Below are 21,248 nucleotides of genomic sequence, written 5' to 3'. Positions count from 1 at the left end.
GGAATATTTCATGCCTCATTGGGCTCTAATGAGGATTAAATGAGATAATACAGTTTATGAAAAGCATAGCAGTGCCTGGTGTAGAGTAGGCGCTGTGGTGAGTGGATCCTCTTAGAAATGGGTATACAGTTTCTTGGTCAGGTGCACCATGGGAGACATGGAGAGTAAAGAGGGGAATCAGGGTGCTTTTTAGTTGTAAAACATGGGTTCTGACAGGTGTGGGTTTGTGTCTGGGTAATTGGGCAGTTCTGTAGGCCTGGTGCCAACAGTCCGCGCCATTTCTCGGCTTACACAGTGGATGTTTAATACACGTACACCTGTGAAGTGAGGTTTTATGGTAAAGGTTCCGCTCAAGCATCTATGGTTGAGCCTGGCTTAGCCTCCGAGAGGCTCCTGATGCTCCAAAGAAACAATGAATTCTCTAGCAATATGTCGGATGCTTTCCAGTCATTTTTTTTCGCTAGTTCTAATATTTATGCTTCTTGGGGAAACGGTGGAAATTTAGGGTCGGGGAGTGGGCACCAAAAGCCTTGGTTTCCAGGAGCGAGCCAAATTTTCTCCCTTAAAGAGCCTCAAGGAAGTAATCCAATTCCGGTTCTGGGAAAATCCAAACCATAGTTTTCTCCTTGCTTTGGCTCCTCGCGGGTCTTTCAACCCGCGCAGGGGAGAAGTTGGCCAGCCCCGAGCGAGACCGGCTAGAGTCCACCGGCTCCCGGGAGGGTGGGACCGAAACTCAGGAGCCTGGGCAGAGGGCAAGAAGTCGCGGGTGCACGCGGACAGGTGTGTGTAGGGCGGGGGCGGGAGGGCGGGAGGAGGGAGGGCTACGGGACCACAGTTCCCGACATGCCCTGCGGGCTGCGCCGAAAACGGTTGGCTGGGAGCTCTAGCTTTACTGCCCCTATCGGCCAATAGGACGCAGGAGGGAGACATGACCCGGATTCTCGGGGACCAATGGTGAGACCGGGGAGGCGGGCGCTTCCTTACTATTCACCTTGCCCTCGGAAAAATCCTATTTCAATGGTTGGGCCGGGGCGGGCTCTGGCGGGCAAGGGGAGCAGAGCGGGAAGGTGCGGTGGCGCCGCCAAAACGGCGCCTGGAGGATCCCGGTCCCCGTGAGGCGCGCGCGGGACGTCGCTGGGGGCGGGGCCGGGGGCGGGGCCTGGCCTCGTTGTGGAGCGGCTCGTAATCCATCATGGCGGCCGCGGGGGTCAGTGTCCGTTCCTGAGCAGCGCTGGAGCTGGAGCCGGTTCCCAGGTCCTGCAGCTGAGGAGCGCCGCCGTTGTCCACGGCCCCTACCTGCGGGGGGCGGCTGGGCCCCGCGGCGGAGCTCGGGGGATGTGACTGCCTGGCGGCTGCGGCAACGTCCGGGGCCGGGGGAGGGGGTGTCTCGGGCAGAGACCCCCGGGCTCGGGGCAGCTGAGGCGGCCGGGCCTCCTCCCCCCTTCGCCGCCTCCCCCCTGCGAAGCCCCGCGAGTCTTTCGTCCCTCAGAGCCCTGCGCCGGCTCTGGGACCCTGGGGGTGGTCTCCTTCCCCCCTAGACCTGGGACGCCCGGCTTCCTGAGGCGTGGAGGAGCGTCGCCCCGGAGTAAGCCGCCCGCGCCTCGCCCGGCAGCCTCCCTCTCACCCTCCGGCCGCCCCTTCGTCCGACTCCCAGCCCCAAGTTTGGCCTCGGATCCCCGCCACCCCCGTCCATTCAAATCCCCTCCCTGCTGTCAAGGGGCCTCCCCTTCCCCCCAGGTTGCTCCCGGGAGCCTCTTAATGTCCTGACTTCTCCCAATGACACCGACGGCCCCCCTCGTCCCAGCCCTGCCAAAAACTTCAATGCAAAGGAAAAGTCTGGACTCGTTTCACAGGCCTTTTAAAAAGCGGACTTAAAAGTTGCTGGCAATGCATTCCTCCTCGTCAGAGCCGAGGGCGCGCTCTCGCTGAAGTCGGGGCGCCCGTGCGTGTCCTTTTCCGGAGAGCAGGGTAGGCGAGCAGCCGCGGCAGCTAGTGGGGCAGGAAACCGGTCCGAAGATGAAGCAGCAGCTAGGGGGTGGGTGACCCCCACAGGAGAAGTTCTGGAGCAGCCTCCGGAGACCATCGACATTTCCTCCGTGTGTGGGAACCAGCGCAATGACTTGAGTCTATTCATCTCCTGTGAATCTCTCTGGCTAGGTGTTTCTCCTGGAAAGACATTTGTGATTTAGCCAGTAAAAGACACTTAAACAATCAAGCAACTTTTTGGGGGGGGGCATTGCAATGACTTCAGATTGACAAACTGCAAACATAATCGGACCTCCTGTTTACATAGGTCAGCCTGGAAACGGCTGGCTCCCTCGTGTGATGGAAGGTGCCCCTTTGTGATTGACCTCAGTTACCGACTCGCGGACATGCGGTGAATGTGAAATCCCACGTGGACGTGGGCCGTTGTCCTTCTAAGCTCACGGGCCGTTCTGAAGGATCTGGAACCCTCTTCTGGAAAGGGGTACCTATCCTTACTTTATGGGGCAGCAGCCTGGAAAAGTTCTTGGGGACCAGAGGAGGCCGAGTTTGCCTGCCCTGCACTTCATCAAAGTCGCGGGGAAGAAGGAGTCATCCAGGCATGGAGGGCCACCCTGCAATGTGTTCGTGGAACACGGTGAGTGCTTGTCCGGCTTCGTGGTCACATTTTCCCTCCTGGATTCAGCTCAGGGAATGCATGAGGGCCGTGAACAACAGCACTTGTGTTGGTTCCTTCCTGTTCTACTTAAAACTTCTGTTACTGTAGCTATCTTATTGGTTTCTTTGTAGGAGAAAAGTTGCGTGGTGAGGGTACGTCGTCATTGAGTATTTTTTTGAGTTACTTCTTTCTTGTCTGACTCTCACCGGCTGTTGGTTGACCTTGGACAAGCCATTTTACTCTAACCGGTTTCCTGAGGAGGTTGGACTTGAGTGCTTTCCCAGGATCCACAGTCCATGATTGTGCTCCAACCCGAGGCGTGGGCTCTTCCCCTCAGGTGCACAGATCCTTGTCTCCTTCGTCTGCAGGGAGCTTTTGTCACGTCCTCCCCCAAAGCTGAAGAATCGCAGGTCCTGCTTGGCACTGATATCCTTGCCCTTCTCAGTCATAAGCACTCACTTTGGAGTCTGTGGGGAAAGTCAAGCAGGGAGCAGCATTCCATGGGAATTGATAACCAGCTTCTAGTTATTTTGCTTTGTACAAGGGGTCATCCTTTCCCATGGACGGAGTGAAAGTTCCTCCTCCACTCTCCCTGTTTCAGATGACATTTAGGGCAAAAAAGTTGTCTTTGACATTTTTATGGACATAGTTGGCATTTGAGTTCTGACAGTACATGTTACACTGTTCACTTCTAGTAATCCTGTGTGAAGTTTTAAGTAAGGGTCAGCTTGGAAGATGTTTGTAATGGGTGGACCACAAACCAATTAATTAGGGTCCTCTTTGTACACTTGCAGCCTGACATTTTTCAGACTGGGTACTTTATATTAAAACTAGAGGCCCAATGCACGAAATTTGTGCACGAGTAGGCATTCCTTCTCTCTGGTACCCTGGACCGGGGCTTCCCTCCGGCCTGGCCGCCAGCAGGCACCTGGGACTCAGGCTTCCCTCACAGCCCCGGCTTCATCTGGAAGGACATCTGGAAGGATGTTCGGTCTGATTAGCATATTACGCTTTTATTATTATAGATATTGGTTGAGCCCACTGACCCTATAAGCAAAGGTGTGTGCAAGTGGCATATACTTTAAAATTCAACCATAAATACCTCTTAACAATGGATGACTACAATAAACAAAGGTCTCTGTTCATTGAACTTGCATTTGACAGTTGAGGTTTGACTTTCTTACAGAAAAATATTCACCTTATCTAAATGTTCTGGGTACTTGGATTTTACTTTGCCTGAAAACATTTGGTTATATTTTAGCATTGGTTTTAGACAGGCAAATATGGTAATGTGTTATGTTCTGGTGCTTCCCAAATTCAGCATTTGTAAAGTGAATTATTTACATTTTAAAATGCTAGTGAAATAGGAAAATTGGTTCAGACTTTCAGGAGAGCTACGACCAAACTTAGAATTTAAAGTGTACATAGCAATGACCCAGTAAAATCTCACTCTTGGGAAACTATCCTGGTACAGAACAGTGTAGTCCCTAGATGTTCCTGATATACCCCTTTGGGGGCCCAGGGTTAAAGCTGTTTGCATATTAACGCAATACCAAGATGTTATTTGTACTCTGCACGAATGGTGCAAAAGTAATGCGTGAGTCAAGGCTGTGGTACCTAACTGCTAGTTTACTGGTAGCCATGTATGCATGCTATGCACCAATAGTTAAAAAAAAAAAAAAAAGACTTTCACTTAAGAATGTCCTTGGTGAAGTAGCAAAAACTATTAATTTTATTAACTCTTGATCCTTGTGTATATGTGTTTAATATCCTGTGGGATGAAATGCGCTTTTCTGTTGTGTATTGATTATCTCTAGGCAGAGCACTGGGACTGTTTGAGTTGCAATCTGAACTAGTGCTTATATCATGGACTATCACTTTTACTTGAAACTATGATGAAAAACGACGACTGACAAACGATGGTTATTCAGAGTTAACATATAAAGGAGTCTTTCAAAGAAAACAACTGGTAGTATCTGTTGCCAAAGATAAAAATTTTAGCTTTCCAGCAAAAAATCGATTGTGGAAATAATCTTATTTTGTAGAGATTGGTGGTACTATTTATAAATGTGGTATTTTGATATCCTCCTATATAATAAAAACTTAATATGCTAAGTGTCCAGTCGACCGGTTGGCTGTTCAACCAATCAAAGCGTAATATGCTAATTATATGCTAAGGCCGCTCAACCCCTTGCTATGACGTGCACTGACCACAGGGGGGCAGACAGTTGACTGGTCGACCAGTTGCTATGACGTGCACTGACCACCAGGGGGCAGATGCTCTGACCAGTAGTTTAGCTTGCTGCTGGGGTCCAGCCGATTAGGACTGAGCGAGATGGGCGGGACACACCCTGGAGCCCTCCCGCAGTCCCTTCCTGACTGGCTAACCTCCTGCGTCCCTCCCCAGTCCTGATCGCGCACTGGTGGAGTCCCTTGGCCTGGCCTGCGCCCTCTCGCAATCTGGGACCCCTCGGGGCATGTCGGAGAGCCAGTTTTGGCCCAATCCACGCCCAGGGACCCCACTGGTGCACAAATTCGTGCACTGGGCCTCTAGTCTTATAATGAAATGTGTTATTTGGAAGATCTACATAATTCAGTGAATCACTCTTTTCTAAATGATCAACACATGATATTATAAAATCACATACAGGTAAAAGATTCATTCAAGGTGCAAGATGGACCAATGAATTTTTATGTAACAATACAAAAGTTCATTGTTACAGTTTTAGATTCTACATTATAGCTAACCTTAGGAAACTACCAGTTACCAAGTTTTTGTGTAGCTTCAAAGAATATCTACAGTTATTTAAAAATAGGTTGAAATAGTTATTTTCCAGTTACAATAAAAACATTTATTTTTAAATGAATAATTAAAAATTTTCAGTTTAAACTTTTAGTATGGTAAATAGTGATGAGATAAGCTATATAAACAAAAACTTGTCAGGGTCCTCAATAATTTTTCAGAGTGTCAAAGAGGCCTTGAGAAAAAAAAGTTTGCCTTAGCTGGTTTGGCTCAGTGGATAGTGTGTCGGCCTGTTGACTGAACGTTCCCAGGTTCGATTCCGGTCAAGGGCATATGCCGGGGTTGCGGGCTCGATCCCCAGTAGAGAGCATGCAATAGGCAGCCGATCCGTGATTCTCTCTCATCATTGATGTTTCTATCTCTCTCCCCCTTTCCCTTCCTCTCTGAAATCAATAAAAATATATTTTAAAAAAAAGTTTGAGAACTGCTGCTATATAGAGTATTATAAAGAGGGCACATAAGGATGTGTATCGACATACTGTAAAGTATTAATATTGAAAGTTATCCATGTAGTGGCAAAAGGGAATTTGAAGATCAGTCTCCATGGTGTGGCTCTCTCTATGTTTTTATTGATTTCAGAGAGGAAAGGAAAAGGAGAGAGAGGTAGAAACATCAATGATGAGAGAGAATCATTGATCAGCTGCTTCCTGCACGCCCTATGACTGGTAATCGAACTGTGACCTCCTGGTTCATAGGTTGACACTCAACCACTGAGCCATGCTGCCCGGGAACTCATCATGTTTTTGATAGTCTATTGAATATTCTTACCCTTCGGTGTTTGGAGATGTTTTTTTTTTTTTTTTAATCATTCCGGTGTGGGTGTGGTTTTTTTTTTTTTTTTTTGTAAATACAAACAATTATGCATTTATTATATAAAATATAGCATACGATATATACTGTTCTGTACTTTTTACTTTTTTTGTCTTTCACTCAATATATCCTCAGGATCTCTCAGTATGGGAATATGGGTATCTTAGTTTTTCTGACGGCTGCATTGTACCCCACTATCTTGGAAGTGTCATTGATTTTTCAGCTAGTCCCCTCTTTCTGGACATTTGGGTTGTTTCCAATCTTGAGCTGTTACAGTGCTGCAAGAATAACCTTATGTCTGTCATTTTAACTTGTGCCAAGTTTAGGTGTGGGAGAGATTGCTAAGAGTGGGAATGCTGGGCTAGAGGGTTAATGCATTTGTAATTTTTATTAGATGTTACTTTGTAGATTAATAGTAGTAGATAGATATTAATATGGATACTGTTTGGTAGATATTGCTCCCAAGTCCCCTCCCATCTTGTACTAGGTTATACTCCCATCGCTAGTAATGCACAAGAGCCTAGCCAAGAGAGCGTGTTGTCAAACTTTGGGACTTTTACCAATCTGATAAGAAATAACATCTTAGTATGTTTTTATTTATTTTATTTTATTTTTTTATTTCTTAGTATGTTTTTAATTAGTAGTTCTCTTATGAATGAGGTTGAGCATTTTTAATATTTTTAAGGAACACATATATTTATCTTTTTGTGAACCATCTCACCGGGTTCTTTGTGTGCCAGATACTTAAATAGGCGCTTGTGCAGGGTAATGGCCCCTTCGCCCCTGTGTCTCACAGGAACGACCCCACCCCGGCCTCTAGAGTGTCCTGATTAGGTCGTTTTCAGCCCTGGCTGTACTTCAGGATCTCAGGTCCTACTCCCAGGGATCGACTTAACTGGTCTGGGGAGATGCCTGTGCCTCAGTTTTTTTGTTTTGTTGTTCAGTAAGGAGTGACTTCATTCAAAAGGAAGATCCAAGGCGGGGAGGGACTGTTGCAATAGGGAGAGCACTCTGACCATAAGGTCTGCAAGCGTCTCCTTGTTTTGTTTTTGTATTTCTCTCTCTCTCTCTCTTCTCTCTCTCTCTACTCTCTTCTCTCTTCTCTCTCTCAACTTTCCCGGTTATTCTAACAGGCACCTGGGATTGAGCATCACTGGCGTGAGCCAGTCACAGGCATCCTAGACTGACTCAGGCTGAGGGAAATCTAGGCCTTTTCCCCCTTGTGTTGGGCTTGGGGGGTCTTTGCTTCTGGAGGCAGCGGAAGCCATGAGGGCAGCTGGCCGGAGGCTGGAGCTGAGACGCTGGGGCTGCTGCATCCACCTCCCCTCTGGATTTGAGTTAGGTGACGTGATGCATTGCCCTTATTGTTTAAGCCATTTTCGTTTGGGTTGACTATTACTTGCACCACCAGTTTTTATCGAAAAAGTGATACATTTTAACCTAATCAGTTTTTCCACCTCCCATTTTTTGAAAGAAAAGTGGCAGCTTCCATTGACAAATGATATTACCAATTCTTTATATCTGTTTTGCTCTTTAGTTTCATACCACTTTCACACATTTTGTTTTGTTTTGTAAAATTGGCAAAATCCTGTTTTATGAAGATAACCTTACTTCTTCCTACCACAGTGAACTAATCATATCCCCAAGGTATATTGTTGGGTGACCTTGTGATAACATCACTTGTTAGAGATAATGCGGTATGTGTGTTGCCTTGGAGCACAGTCCTGAGGTAGTGTGTCCTAGTCATTGCTGCTGCCTCTTCTAGGGGATGGACTGGATTGGCCAGTACCAGCCCCCCTGCTTCTCCTGGATTTTGGCTTGTTCCTGCAGTTGGCACCTCAGGTTAATGTGCTAAGCCCCAGGCCGTGTTTAAAGAACACAGGACCTGTGGTTTAGGGAGCTGTTATTGTTGCAGACTGCATGCGCGGAAGCCAGAGGCAGAGCTGTAAAGTCTACTGAAGGCCAGTGCTGGTTCTTGCTGCCCAGGGAGCAGAGTGGTGAAAAACTCAGCTCAGTTCGAGTCTTCCTTGAAGCCTGCGGTGGCCACTGTTCAAATAGCTTTGAGCTCAGAACATGTCCATTCTTGAGGAATGATGGTGGCTTAGGAAGAAAACAAAAAAATAAGTCCCAATGCAAAAAATCTCCTACCTAAGATAGCCAGAACATTGCCTAAGGCAGTGGTCGGCAACGAGTTTGCCTGTTGACTAATGAGTGTACCGACCACTGGCCTAAGGGGAAAGAAATGTCATGATAGTGTTGTCTTTCAATTGCCTTTCCTTATCTAGGCTAGTAATAATAACAGGCAACACTTGTTAGTGCTTTCTATATTCAGGCACTAGTGCAGATTTTAAAATTGACTTTTAGAGAGAGAAAAGAAAACATTGATGTGATAATGAAATATCGATCGGCTGCTTCCTGCATGCCCCCTACTGCAGATCGAGCCTCGAACCTGGGCATGTGCCCTGACCAGGAATCTAACAGGCAACTGTTTCGTGTGTGGGATAATGCCCACTGACTGAGCCACACCAGCCAGGGTCCAGTCACTTTTTTTTAAAAAATATATTTTATTGATTTTTTTACAGAGAGGAAGGGAGAGGGCGAGAGAGTTAGAAACATCGATGAGAGAGAAACATCAATCAGCTGCCTCCTGCACACCTCCCATGGGGGATGTGCCTGAAACCAAGGTACATGCCCTTTGTCGGAATCGAACCCGGGACCCTTGAGTCCACAGGCCGACGCTCTATCCACTGAGCCAAACTGGTTAGAGCAGGGTCCAGTCACTTTTAATATGTTAAGTTATTTAATACAACAACAATTGTAGGTATTTTTAATAAGGTGCCCTGGCCGGGTAGCTCAGTTGGTTAGAACATCATCCTGATACACCCAGGTTGTGGGCTTGATCCCCAGTCAGGACACATACAAGAATTAACCGGTTGCCGAAACCGGTTTGGCTCAGTGGATAGAGCGTCGGCCTGCGGACTCAAAGGTCCCGGGTTTGATTCCGGTCAAGGGCATGTACCTTGGTTGCGGGCACATCCCCAGTAGGGGGTGTGCAAGAGGCAGCTGATCGATGTATCTCTCTCATCGATGTTTCTAACTCTCCCTCTCTCTTCCTCTCTGTAAAAAAAAAAAAATCATCAAAATAAAAAGAAAATTAAAAAAAAAGAAAAAAAAAGAATTAACCGGTGAATGCATAATAAGTGGAACAACAAATCGATGTTTGTTTTTTCTCTCCCCCTCTCTCTAAAAATCAATTAAAAGAAAAGTAATTTAAAAAAAAGTTGTAACATGATATTATGAGTAACTAGAGGCCTCTTCATGAAATTCGTGCACAGGTAGGGTCCCTAGGCCTGGACAGCAGCGATCAGGGCTGATTGGGGCCTTCCTTTGTTCCGCACTGCCCCCTGGTGGTCAGCACACGTCAGAGAGAGGTCAAACTCCTGGTTGGTCCAACTCCCGAGGGATAATTTGCATATCAGCCTTTTATTATACAGGATAGTAATAGTGATTACTTCCCCCTCCCATTCAAAACAAAATCTATTGTTTAGTGGATACAATCTAAGATAGTGGTTGGCAAACTGCGGCTCGCGAGCCACATGCGGCTCTTTGGCCCCTTGAGTGTGGCTCTTCCACAAAATACCATGTGCAGGCGCACATGTACAGTGCGATTGAAACTTCGTGGCCCACGCGCAGAAGTCGGTTTTTGGCTCTCAAAAGAAATTTCAATCGTCGTACTGTTGATATTTGGCTCTGTTGACTAATGAGTTTGCCGACCACTGATGTAAGGAAAATGTTTTTCTTAGAGAAATGTGATACATTCTTTTTTGGTGATATATGAGCCTTCCAAAGGTCTGGCAGTGAAAACAGAGCTCTTTAATTACAAGAAAAGTGTATTGTTTATGTGATTTGTTAGCAATAAGCCCACTGTGTAACTTTGTTACTTTGGCTAGGCTATGATGTGTGACATTTAATTAGCATCCTCCTTGGCATTGTCTAATTCATGATTATGCCCTTGTCAGTTAAACTAAATGCATGGTGTTTCCAGAAAAATGTTCAGGGCTTTTTATTTTATTTTTTTAGTTTAATTAAAATATGGGTATAATGCATGGACACAGACAATAGGGTGGTGAAGGCCTGGGGCAGGGGGTGAGGGCAGTCTAGAAGGGGCCAATGGGAGAAGAAAAGGGTGATATATAATACTTTCAACAATAAAGACCTAAAAAAATTAGCTACATTATTGCCTGTCTGGTGTGGCTCAGTGGTTGAGCGTAAACCTATGAACCAGGAGGTCACGGTTCAATTCTTGCACATGCCCAGTTGCAGACTAGATCACCACTAGAGGGTGTGCAGGAGGCAGCTGATCAATAATTCTCATCATTGATGTTTCTATCTCTTTCTCCCTCTCCCTTCCTCTCTGAAACCAATAAAAATATATTAAAAAATAATAAAATAGCTACATTGTTTTTTATGAAAACGACATACATTTCTGTAAATTATTCAATTAAGGAAGATTTGATTTACAAAGTAATTTGAAGTTCAATTAGCGTAATCAGTGCTTCTTTAATTCCTGTTCAAATGAAAATTAATCCTCTCCTACTGAAAGTGGACAAGCAAAGTAAGGAAAATGTGGTGGAGGGAGGAGAGCAGGAATACCAGTTACCTTGTTGGAGTGCTTGATTTGCCCGAGACCTATGGGTTGTACCGGAGAGGCAAGACCACACCTGTCCTCAGGCCTTTACAAACCAGTGCAGAGAAAAACGAGCAAGATAAGACAAATGTAGTGAAAGGATGATTGCTTAAGAAAAGGGATAAAGTGGGTTGGTTATACCACAGCTACTTGCCACTGCTAGCACCAGTGAGTGCTGCGGGGGCTGTGGTACATCTGGCTCAGACCTTGTCCAGCGGGGAACTCTTGTGCCTTCACAGACCAGTTGTCAAAAGGGAGGAACCTGGTCATTTGCCCCATAGTGTTCATTCTTTGCTGTGGTGCAAGGCTCATTCCTTGGTCCACCGAGGTTTCAGTGTCCTGTATGTTGTCTGGTTGTCCCTGGTTTTGGCTGAACTCAAAGGATGACCATTGTGAGGAGCATTGATGCTTTTTACCACTTACGTGCTCCAGCTGTGGTGGGCGTCATTTTGAGGATGTACACTCAGCAGTGAGTCAGATGGGACGCACACATGGCTTTTCAGTTATTAACCCAGTGCACTTTCCTAATGTGCTTCTGCGAAGTCCTGATGACAGTATTGAAAACTTTTTACTGGCTAGAAGTTGAGGCCCATTTCAACAAGAAGGACGTCCATCTCTTCTGAAGTACGTTAGGAAAACCAGAGGCTGTTGACTCACAGGTGATGAGTTACATATAAATAACCCATCTTAGACATACACCAGGTATCTATAATAATAAAAGCATAATATGCTAATTAGATCGGACATCATTCCGGATGAAGCCGGGGCTGCGAGGGAAGCCCGGATCCCAGATGCCTGCTGGCGGGCCAGAGGGAAGCCCGGGTCCTGGGTGTCTGACAGAGGCCAGAGGGAAGCCCGGGTTCCAGGTGCCGGAGGGAAGCCAGTGCCGGCAGCCGGGGGAAGGAAGTGCTACTCTTGCATGAATTTCGTGCGTCGGGCCTCTAGTTGTCATATATTACTTGCCCAGTATAGCTGCTGTTGGAGTGCTTTCTCTGTGCTAGGCTCTATGCAGAGCCCTTGACATACTATTTTAAAGGTTATGAAATAACGCCAGAGCCCTTTTCTGCAATGCAGTCTGTCATTTCAAACCCTCTCGTAGTTCCTATTATGTACAGAAACAGTCTCTATTTTTGTATCCTTATTCCTAAAAAAATTTTGAGTAAGCAAATTACACACACACAGGCACACACGTGCACGTGTGAAAGTTGTGTTTGAAGTTTTGGAGTTGAATGTCTTTGCTTTTATGGAGACAAAGTGGGCAAGGACAAGGTAAGGTGGTGAGAAGGTACTGTCCCTTCCTTGGAACCTTTTCATTATGTGGTGCCTCGGCAGTTTTATGCTGGCCTGCCTAATAGAGCACCCTGCTGTTAGATTTGCAATTTTCTGTGGAAGGAAAAAAATATCAAACAAACAATAGCAAAGCTCTTCATACCTCCTGTTCTCCCTCCCTTCCTTCTGACATCTATGGGTTCTGATAGGAAATTTTCCATTTCACTCCTGGAGTGAGGGGAAAATGACTTCCACATTTTGGTTTCTAATTCTAAAATTCCCCAGATTTCAGCCTGGATTCTTTGATAACAGACCCGAGCTCTTATTCTTTGAAATGCATGTGGAAAAATGTTTATCACTGTTGAAATTTGACATTTTTGATCTCATGGAACTCCAGAATTGATTTTTAAATTTCTACTTGTTTGTGGCTAAAATTCTATTTTTAAAAGAGTAGAATGTACTCCCAGCAAATGGAAGATCAAATAAATAAAGAGGACCTGGACCAGTAAGGCTTGACAGTGTGACAGTGTATGTTAAACCAAATCTTCCCAGACTATAGAATAGCAGTTCTTTTGTCACTTGACAGTTTCCTCCTTCTGTTTCTATCTCCTAGTCAAACAGGGAGACAGGCATGAGTCATGGTTTTATATGAATTCACATCCCAGCTTACCACTTCCTAGCAGTGGGACCAGCATTAACTTAGTAGGTATTAGTTGAACACATCCTCTGTGCTGCACACTTTGCGAGGTATGGGGAGTACAGCAAGTCTTTTTAACCTCTTGAGTCTCTGGTTCCTGATTTGCAAAATGGCAGTCATAGTGCTTCCTTTGATTGTACAATTGATGAGGGAATTAGATAATGAATAAAATATGTTTAACAGTGCCTGCCACTTCGTTAGCCCCCTAACAAAAAATAATTATTGCTGCCATTATCTTACCTAATAATAGACAAGCATGTAAATTGACCGTACCTCTGCTACACCCACAGCCAATCAGGAGTGAGTATGCAGATTAACCCAACAAAGATGGCGGGTTAATTTGAATATGCAGGTGCGGAGTGGCTGGGTGGGGCAGGATGCCTGCTATGGGGGGGGGGGGGGCTGGGCAGAGGGAGCTACAGGAGCGGTGTTCCGGCCAGGAGCGGAGGACTTGCAGGCTCCTGGGCGGCCCGGGAGCAAAGCCAGGGGAAGGAAGGCCTATTCTTGCACAAATATCATACAACGGGCCTCTAGTTGTTTATAATTCTAGAATAATATACCTGTCAGTAAGCAGGCTGAAAAGAATTAAACCAGAGGACAATTAAGAAATAAATTCTAGCAATAATACCATTGAGATGAGCAGTTTACCTGCCATAAGGTTGTACAATGTTGATAATTAAGGATTATCCATAAAACCCATGGGTTACATCTCAACTTATGATGACACTGGAATGCAACTATTCAAAAAATAAATTCTAGAGAAACTCTGCTTGAACTGTCAACACTTTTTTTTAAAAAAGTACTTCCTATAGGGTGGTTGGAGGATGTGAGCTGTAGAGATCTTCCATCCCTGTGGCATGAACTCAGCACTTCTGATGCTGTCCCTGAGGATTTCCTTGTCTGGGCCTTCAGGCTGTTGGTGCTGTGAGGCAGCAGCCTCTGGCCAGACTCCCCTTTCCTCCTGTAATTGACTATTTCTTTAGGGTGGAGTTATCTAATCTTTAAATCTACTGCACACTTCATTGTTTAGGCTCTTTTGTTAGAGTCTGCATAGGTTTCCTTATGAACCTGTGTGGATTTGTGAAGCACAGTTTGATCTGTAATACTCTGAGGTTAGTTTGCTGGAGGTAAGTTCTGAGATTTATGTGTGTGTGGCCATCAGTCCAACCTAGAATTACACAGTAAAGCAAACTTTTAATTTTCCCTGGTCAGAAGGAAGGATTCACTGTATGGACAAAAGCCTAAGACTATTTACTGTTCCACCAGACTATTTGCATTATTTTTCCTTTATGTTTGTGTGATGGATAATTCTCCTCATGATTTCTGGGAATCTGTCAATTTAAAGGAATTTAAAGTAAATCTTATGCTGTGCTAGTTATTTGGCGATGGGTTTCTAGGTTCTTGCTTTTGGTCTTCCTTCTTATGTCATTTAGCCATGTTATTATTTTTTAAAATTATTATCTTTTTAATTGTGTTTAGAGAGCAGAAGGGAGGGGAGAGAGAGAGAGAGAGAGAGAGAGAGAGAGAGAGAGAGAGAGAGAGGAGAGAAGAGAAGAGAAGAGAAGGGGAGGGGAGGGGAGGGGAGGGGAGGGGAGGGGAGGGGAGGGGAGGGAGACATTGATTTGCTGTTCCACCTATTTATGCATTCATTGGTTAAGGATCAAACCGGTAACCTTGGTGCATTAGGACAAGGCTCTAACTAGCTGAGCTACCCAGCCAGGACTATTTATTCATCTATTGAAGGACATTGGATTGTTTCCAGTTATTGATGATTATGAATAGAGTTGTTGTAAACCTTTGTGTATCATTTTGTGTGAACATAAATTTTCAATTCACTTAGCATATTAGTTTTCTATGGCTGCTGTAAAAAATTACCACAAAGTAGATCGCTTAAAACAGTAGAAATTTCTTTTTCACTGCACTAAAACCAGAAGCCTAAAATTAGTATCACTGGGGGAAGTCATGGTGTCAGCAGGACCTTGCTCCCTCCAGACGCCACCAGCATTCCTTGGCCTGTGACCCCTTCCTCTAACTCAGTGGTTCCCAATGTGGGGCACACGCTCCATGGTGGGGGGGCAATTTGATTTAGAGCCTACCAGGATAGTCTTTTTATCTCAAGATCCTGAACTTAATCACACCTGCAAAGACCCCTTTTTGCCATATAAGGTCGCATCACCAGTTCCAGAGAGTGGGATGAATATATCTTTTGGAGGGCCTTTTCAGCCTACCACATGTGCATATTACTACTGGGTCAGATGATCAGTGTACATTTAATTTTATAAGAAGCTGTCCAGCTATTCTGTAAAGTGACTGTTATTTTACATCCCTACCAGAACCCTTGCATGCCAAAATTAATGGCATCCTTGCCAGAACTTAGTATTATCAGTATTTTTTATTTTAACTGTTCTGGTGGGCACCACATTGTGATTTTAATTTGCATTTCCCTGTGGGCTGATGATTTTGACCATCCTGTCTCATGAAAACATTATGCCTTTTAAGTTTCCTTTTTTATTACCTTCATTAGTATGAGGAAGAAAAGAATGAACTGAATCATGGCTGAAAAAGAACGTTACTCTTTTACAGTAGAATATTGCCTAACAGCATTGTTATACAGTGTAGTACACATTACAAATCTCTTCTTTCCATTTTATCTTCTTTAATTTCTTCATAAAGTTTTGTTCGAGTTAATGATATGCTTGATTCTAATTTAAGAGGTGACTGTTATAGAGCTTTATAATGAGTAATAAAAAATCCCTATCATACTGTTTCTCTTTCAAATTATCTTTTTAAATGAAAAATCTTTAACAAGCCCCACCATGACTGATTACCCCAAGCATGATATGGATGTATCTTTTTGTCTGCTATCAGGCTGCAGTTCGCACTGGTTAATGTTGCTGTAGGTCACTTTTAGGGACATTTAACCATCTTTTAGACTAGATTTTAAGCACTAACCATTTATTTTCTCTTGAAGCAGTGATTTATAGTAATAAATTATGCAAAATTCTTTTTTGGTCCTTGATTAAGTCTAACATAGTATCATTTATTACTTGAATTCTTATAGAGTTATGAGGGATAATTACATGAATGCCAATGAGATTAATAATTATCTGAGCACAAACCTGGGTTGTAAGTTCCATCCCCAACCCCAGGTCAGGGTACATGCAGGAAGCAACCAATCGATGTTTCTCTCATTTTGATGTTTCTCTCTCTCCCTCCCTCTCCCCCCCCCCCACACTCTCTCTAAAATCAATGTAAAAAGTATCCCCGGATGAGGATTAACAATAACAAAAAAATCTAGAACAGAGATTTCCTGCTGTTCAGCTAATTTTAACGGGAAGGGATTTATTATAGAGTGTTACATAGTAACAGAGTTATTGGAAGGGAGAGGGTTCTGGGTCAAACTTCATGAATGATTCCCAAGGCCACTCCACAGACCTGGGCCACCAACGAAGCTGTAGCCCCTTGGTCATCGGGGAGTTGCCAGCGCTAGAACCATTGCCACAATCAAGAACATTATGTCCTGGCTCCAGAGCAAAATAGATGTCCTCCCTGCTGCCACTTGATACCCATGAAGCTAATGCCTGAACACAGGACCCCTAATTCTACCCCCGGAAACCCATGGCTGCCACAGCTGGACTTGCCTCTGGCAACAGCAGAAGCAGCAAAAGTGTGCTCTGCTTCTCATCTGCTTGCCAGATCTCATGTGATTGTATCCAGCTGGTGAAACCTAAATCACGCCCAAACCCTAGCTGCAGAGAAAATGGGGAGGTGTCGTTTTCCACTTTCCAGCCCTGCAATATAAGGACGCCGGGAGGAGGGAATGGATGCTAAGCATCATCCACCTTTTCATCACAGGCTCTTACCCTGACTGTAAGTTGTATGCATGGAATTTAGGGGGTCTTTGACTCCTGGAGCTTTATGTGCCCTTTGTGAATGTGCATGGGACATTTTTCTTTGAAAGGAGCCGATGCTTCCATTAGATTCTCAAAGGGACAACGACCGAACGGAGGGCAAACGCCATTGCCCAGGTAGTTTCGTGATTAAGCACTCAGATTCGGAAATCAGACAGACCTGGCTTTGAATCCTATCTCTGCTACTTACTTGGTATGAGACCTTGGACATATTATTTACTTCTCTAAGACTTAGTTTTCTCATCTTTAAAATGGGGATATTAGTGCTTATCTCCTAGGGTTGTTATGAGGGTGAAGTATAGAATGCACGTATATTAAATGCCTACTATATTGGCTAGCTCAGAATAAATAACCAGTAACTAATAGTTTCGTTCAGTCATTCTTTAGAAGAAGGTGGCAACATGAAAATTTTGTTGTGCTGCTGCCTCTGTTAAGAATCCCCCCTGGTAACTCCTACGTGTGATAACCTTATTAAACTTAAGAGGATGTCACTTCTATTCCCACTGTGTCTTGTGCTTACCACTGTAGTATTTATTACACTTTTTTAATACTTGCCTCTCTGTTACTTCCTCTGAAATGTCTTTAGAGGTTTGTGCTGTGCCTGTCACATAGTACATGTTCAGTAAATATTAATGAATGAATGAATAGTGAATGGTTAAAAAACTGGGTGATGTTTTTAGCTTGAAGAGGAGACTAAGGGAAGCTGTGTTAGCCATCTGAAAATATTTAAAGAACTATCATATGTAAAAGGGAATTGGTCTCACTGTGCACTGCTTTGGACGGCAGAATTGGGACTAGTGGATGGAAGTCACAAAATAAGGCATATTGGGGCTCAGTGTGAAAAGAGCTTGCAGACGATGAGCAGTGAAGCAACAGGACGGGTGTCTGGGAGCGCAGTGATTAACCTGTCATTGAGGATATTCAAGAGGAGGCAAGATGGAAAGATAGGATCATTCCCCGTGGGTCTCTTCCAACACTCTCAGGACTCTTCCTTTTCCAAGTGCCTTTATTGAATGCACGAGGGAGTGCTTCAGGGCGATTATTACCCGGGAGAGAGGGTACTTTAGGAATACTTGGGCTGGGATATTCAGGGGAGTACATGGATTATGGCAAGAAAGGCATATTTGGGCTATTTTAGAGATGACCTTGAGTACCAAGCCACAGATTTTGAAGCTGTTTGGTGGGCATTGGGAGTTATAGATAGTTCCCAGTAGGATACTGGCACTTTGAAAGTATCCCCAGTACTTAGAACAGTTCTTGGCACATAGTAGATGTTCAGTAAATATTTGTTGAAAGAGCTCATTAGGGATCAGAGTTATGATTTAGCAATATTAATTTGTAATTTGAGTTTAGATTGGGAGTAGAAGGAAAGACGTTTAAATCGGAGGTAAGGAGAGCTTGAAGAAAGGGAGATGACACGAAGAGCCGTCTTGGATATGGGAGTGACTAGACTGGGCAGAGACGGGGAGGAGGTAAAGATGATTCCATGAACTTCAGTCTGATGACTGGAAATGGGAGTGATATTCGCAGAAATTGGGTGATTCTTTGTAGTTCTTCCTTAAGGAGAAGGTGAAGCTTATGGTTCTGGACATGCTTTAGTAATGGGATTGGGTTGTCAGTCTCCATTCACCCTTTCCCCCCAGTGGGTTGTATTTTTGTGTCACTCACTTACCACTTATTTGCATGTCATTCATGGTTCTCACCGTGACTTAGAAGTCTAGGTCTCTAGATAGAATCCACTGTAATGATCAGAATAACTGCCTGGTAGGGCTTATTTCCTGTGGGCTCAGCAGGACACACCTCTTCATATAGCTTTCCTGTTCACACATAAGGTGTGTGATGTGTTAGCTGTAATAATGTGTAAATTAGGAGGCCGTTTTGATCAGTTCCCGTTTTCCCCATCTTGCATAACCAAAGCCCTGTTTTCTTGAGACCTTGCCGCAGGCCTAGCGCTCCTTTCCCTGGGTTTGTGGGGAGTGTGTGCAGACACCCGCTCCAGGGCCTCTGCTTGAATGCTGCTCTCTCTGGTCTCCCAGAGCCCTATCCGGTCTGTGACCTCCGTCTAGAGGTCTGCTCTAGCTGGGAAGGTAGTGACTGAGGACAAGGACACTTGCCAGGACCTGTGCCTGTCAGGAGCTTCATTGTGTAGGAAGAACACTCTTCAGTGTCATGGATAAGTTTTTGTCAAAACTCAGAAAAGTGATCACACTTCTCATTCATTAAACTAACGACTTGTAAGGATTGTAGTTGTCCCATTGTGTAAGTCAGTATTTCACAGAAGCACGTCTCTGTGAGGAAAGGGGCAACCACGTTTCTTACAAAGAGAGCAGGTGTATCAATGCGAAGGTCAACACACACGTTAGTTTCCCGCGGTAGCCTGCTTCCCAAGTTACACTGGCTTCGAAAAGCAGCTGAATGAGGGAGGCTTCGTGGCTTCTCACTTCCTTGTTCTGTGACTTCTGACCAACTGAGTTAGCACCGAGGCTTTTTCCCATTCAGTTCTCCTGGAGAGAACTGCTTCCCGGGCTTTCTGCATCTGGGTGGGTATTTTAGTGAATTATTAGGCAAATGAACGATAGACATTCACCTCAGGTTTCTTACATGCTATTGCAACAGTCTTTAGATTTCAGGTTAGTGCAGTAGGTCACTTAATTCTTCCCGACTTTTAAAACATTTTACATCTCCCAACACAATAACGTCGTCGGTGCCTCGATCAGCTGTTTTCCAGCAATGCTGTAAATGGGCGCTTTTCTCTTCGAGGCCACGAAACACGTTTTACTCTAACGTTTTCTCTTCGCCTTTGGGAGCACGTTGACTGTCTAAGGCAACCCGATAGTGTTTTGCCACCAAAGAAAAGAAGTAAGGGCTGTGGGAGTCGAGAGGAAAGTTGCTGTGTCTGTTGTTGCTACTTGCCAAGTTAAGAGTTATCTGCGGATGTCTAAAAGAAACGAAAAGAAACTTTGGTACGCGGTGCCAGTCTGCTGCTGGCCTTTGCAGCGTCAGCAATGGCTGGCTGCCGTCCTGCTATGTGGTAACGGATTTGAATCCACTTTGACATGATTGTAAGAAGGTTTTGAGGTGAGTGTGTCTGGGAGTGTTTTAACAGGGAGCGAACTCAAAGCTCCTTCTTGCCTTGTACACATGATTGTGGAATTGGGCATTTGGAGTCCTCCAGGCCCGCAGCCTGGGCAGAGCTGGGCTTCCCCGGTGCTGCCTGCCGGGGATGAGGGCAGCTCTGAACGCTGGGTGCAAAGGGGACTCACATCATTTTATTCTGCAGAACACTCTTCTGAGCCTGCGAGAAGGCAGTGTGGAGCCCTTTGAGGAGCATGCGTTATAAGTGAAGAAACTGAGGCTGGCTCACGCGTACACGCTCAGAACACAGTGAGAACAAGCTGTTCTAAGACAGGCTCTGAGATCAGCCCATTTGGGAAGGGCTCGGTCCTGGAGGAGAACGCCAGATGGTGGGAAGTATACAGGCCCGGCTTTCCTGTTGAGAATCTAACTTCAGGCAGAAAACTGGAGGAGTTCGATGAGGGTTCTGAGAAAGCTAAGAAGCTATTGCCCCTCCCAGGCAACCCGCCTGTCCCACCCCCAAGCACTGTCTCTTTCCCTCAGGAGTTTTACCTCAGTTCCTTCAACTGTAAAAATGGGACTAGAAGTGCCTTCCTTGAAGGGCCGTTGCAATATTGCTTAGATGTTCTGCTGACTTGTATTGAGTGCTTCTGAGCGGGATGCTGTGCTGGGTGCTCGGTTTACAGAGTGGCTTCGAAAGACAGACCTGGGATGGGGTTCTGACTCAGTCTTTACTAGCTTTTCTGACTATAGAGATGTCGTAGTAGCTTTTCTAACTATAGAGATGTCGTAGTAGCTTTTCTGACTATAGAGATGTCGTAGTAGCTTTTCTGACTATAGAGATGTCGTAGTAGCTTTTCTGACTATAGAGATGTCGTAGTAGCTTTTCTGACTATAGAGATGTCGTAGTAGCTTTTCTGACTATAGAGATGTCGTAGTAGCTTTTCTGACTATAGAGATGTCGTAGTAGCTTTTCTAACTATAGAGATGTCGTAGTAGCTTTTCTGACTATAGAGATGTCGTAGTAGCTTTTCTGACTATAGAGATGTCGTAGTAGCTTTTCTGACTATAGAGATGTCGTAGTAGCTTTTCTGACTATAGAGATGTCGTAGTAGCTTTTCTAACTATAGAGATGTCGTAGTAGCTTTTCTGACTATAGAGATGTCGTAGTAGCTTTTCTAACTATAGAGATGTCGTAGTAGCTTTTCTGACTATAGAGATGTCGTAGTAGCTTTTCTGACTATAGAGATGTCGTAGTAGCTTTTCTGACTATAGAGATGTCGTAGTAGCTTTTCTAACTATAGAGATGTCGTAGTAGCTTTTCTGACTATAGAGATGTCGTAGTAGCTTTTCTA

General features: G+C 44.9%; 2 protein-coding genes across 2 annotated transcripts in view; both read left to right on the top strand.

Annotated features, from left to right (window-relative positions):
* Positions 1–1,776: 1,776 nt before the first annotated feature.
* Positions 1,777–1,875, top strand: LOC307110624 (uncharacterized protein; the record flags this gene model as incomplete). The annotated part of the gene is made up of 1 exon (XM_079789841.1): positions 1,777–1,875. The coding sequence occupies one exon, from the start codon at positions 1,777–1,779 to the stop codon at positions 1,873–1,875; it is 99 nt and encodes a 32-aa protein (XP_079645967.1).
* Positions 1,876–2,479: 604 nt separating this feature from the next.
* Positions 2,480–21,248, top strand: part of ABL1 (ABL proto-oncogene 1, non-receptor tyrosine kinase) — a 95,796-nt gene continuing 77,027 nt past the window's right edge. Inside the window, exon 1 of the mRNA XM_079789839.1 lies at positions 2,480–2,620. Within this exon, the coding sequence (XP_079645965.1) occupies positions 2,485–2,620 (136 nt within the window). The 5' untranslated portion in view covers positions 2,480–2,484. The remainder of the gene's footprint in view (positions 2,621–21,248) is intronic.

The sequence above is a fragment of the Cnephaeus nilssonii genome (assembly GCF_951640355.1).
Source record: "Cnephaeus nilssonii genome assembly, chromosome: 14".
NCBI classification, from domain to species: domain Eukaryota; kingdom Metazoa; phylum Chordata; class Mammalia; order Chiroptera; family Vespertilionidae; genus Cnephaeus; species Cnephaeus nilssonii.
Note: the sequence above shows the minus strand (reverse complement) of the source record. Positions and strands in the feature narration are given on the sequence as shown.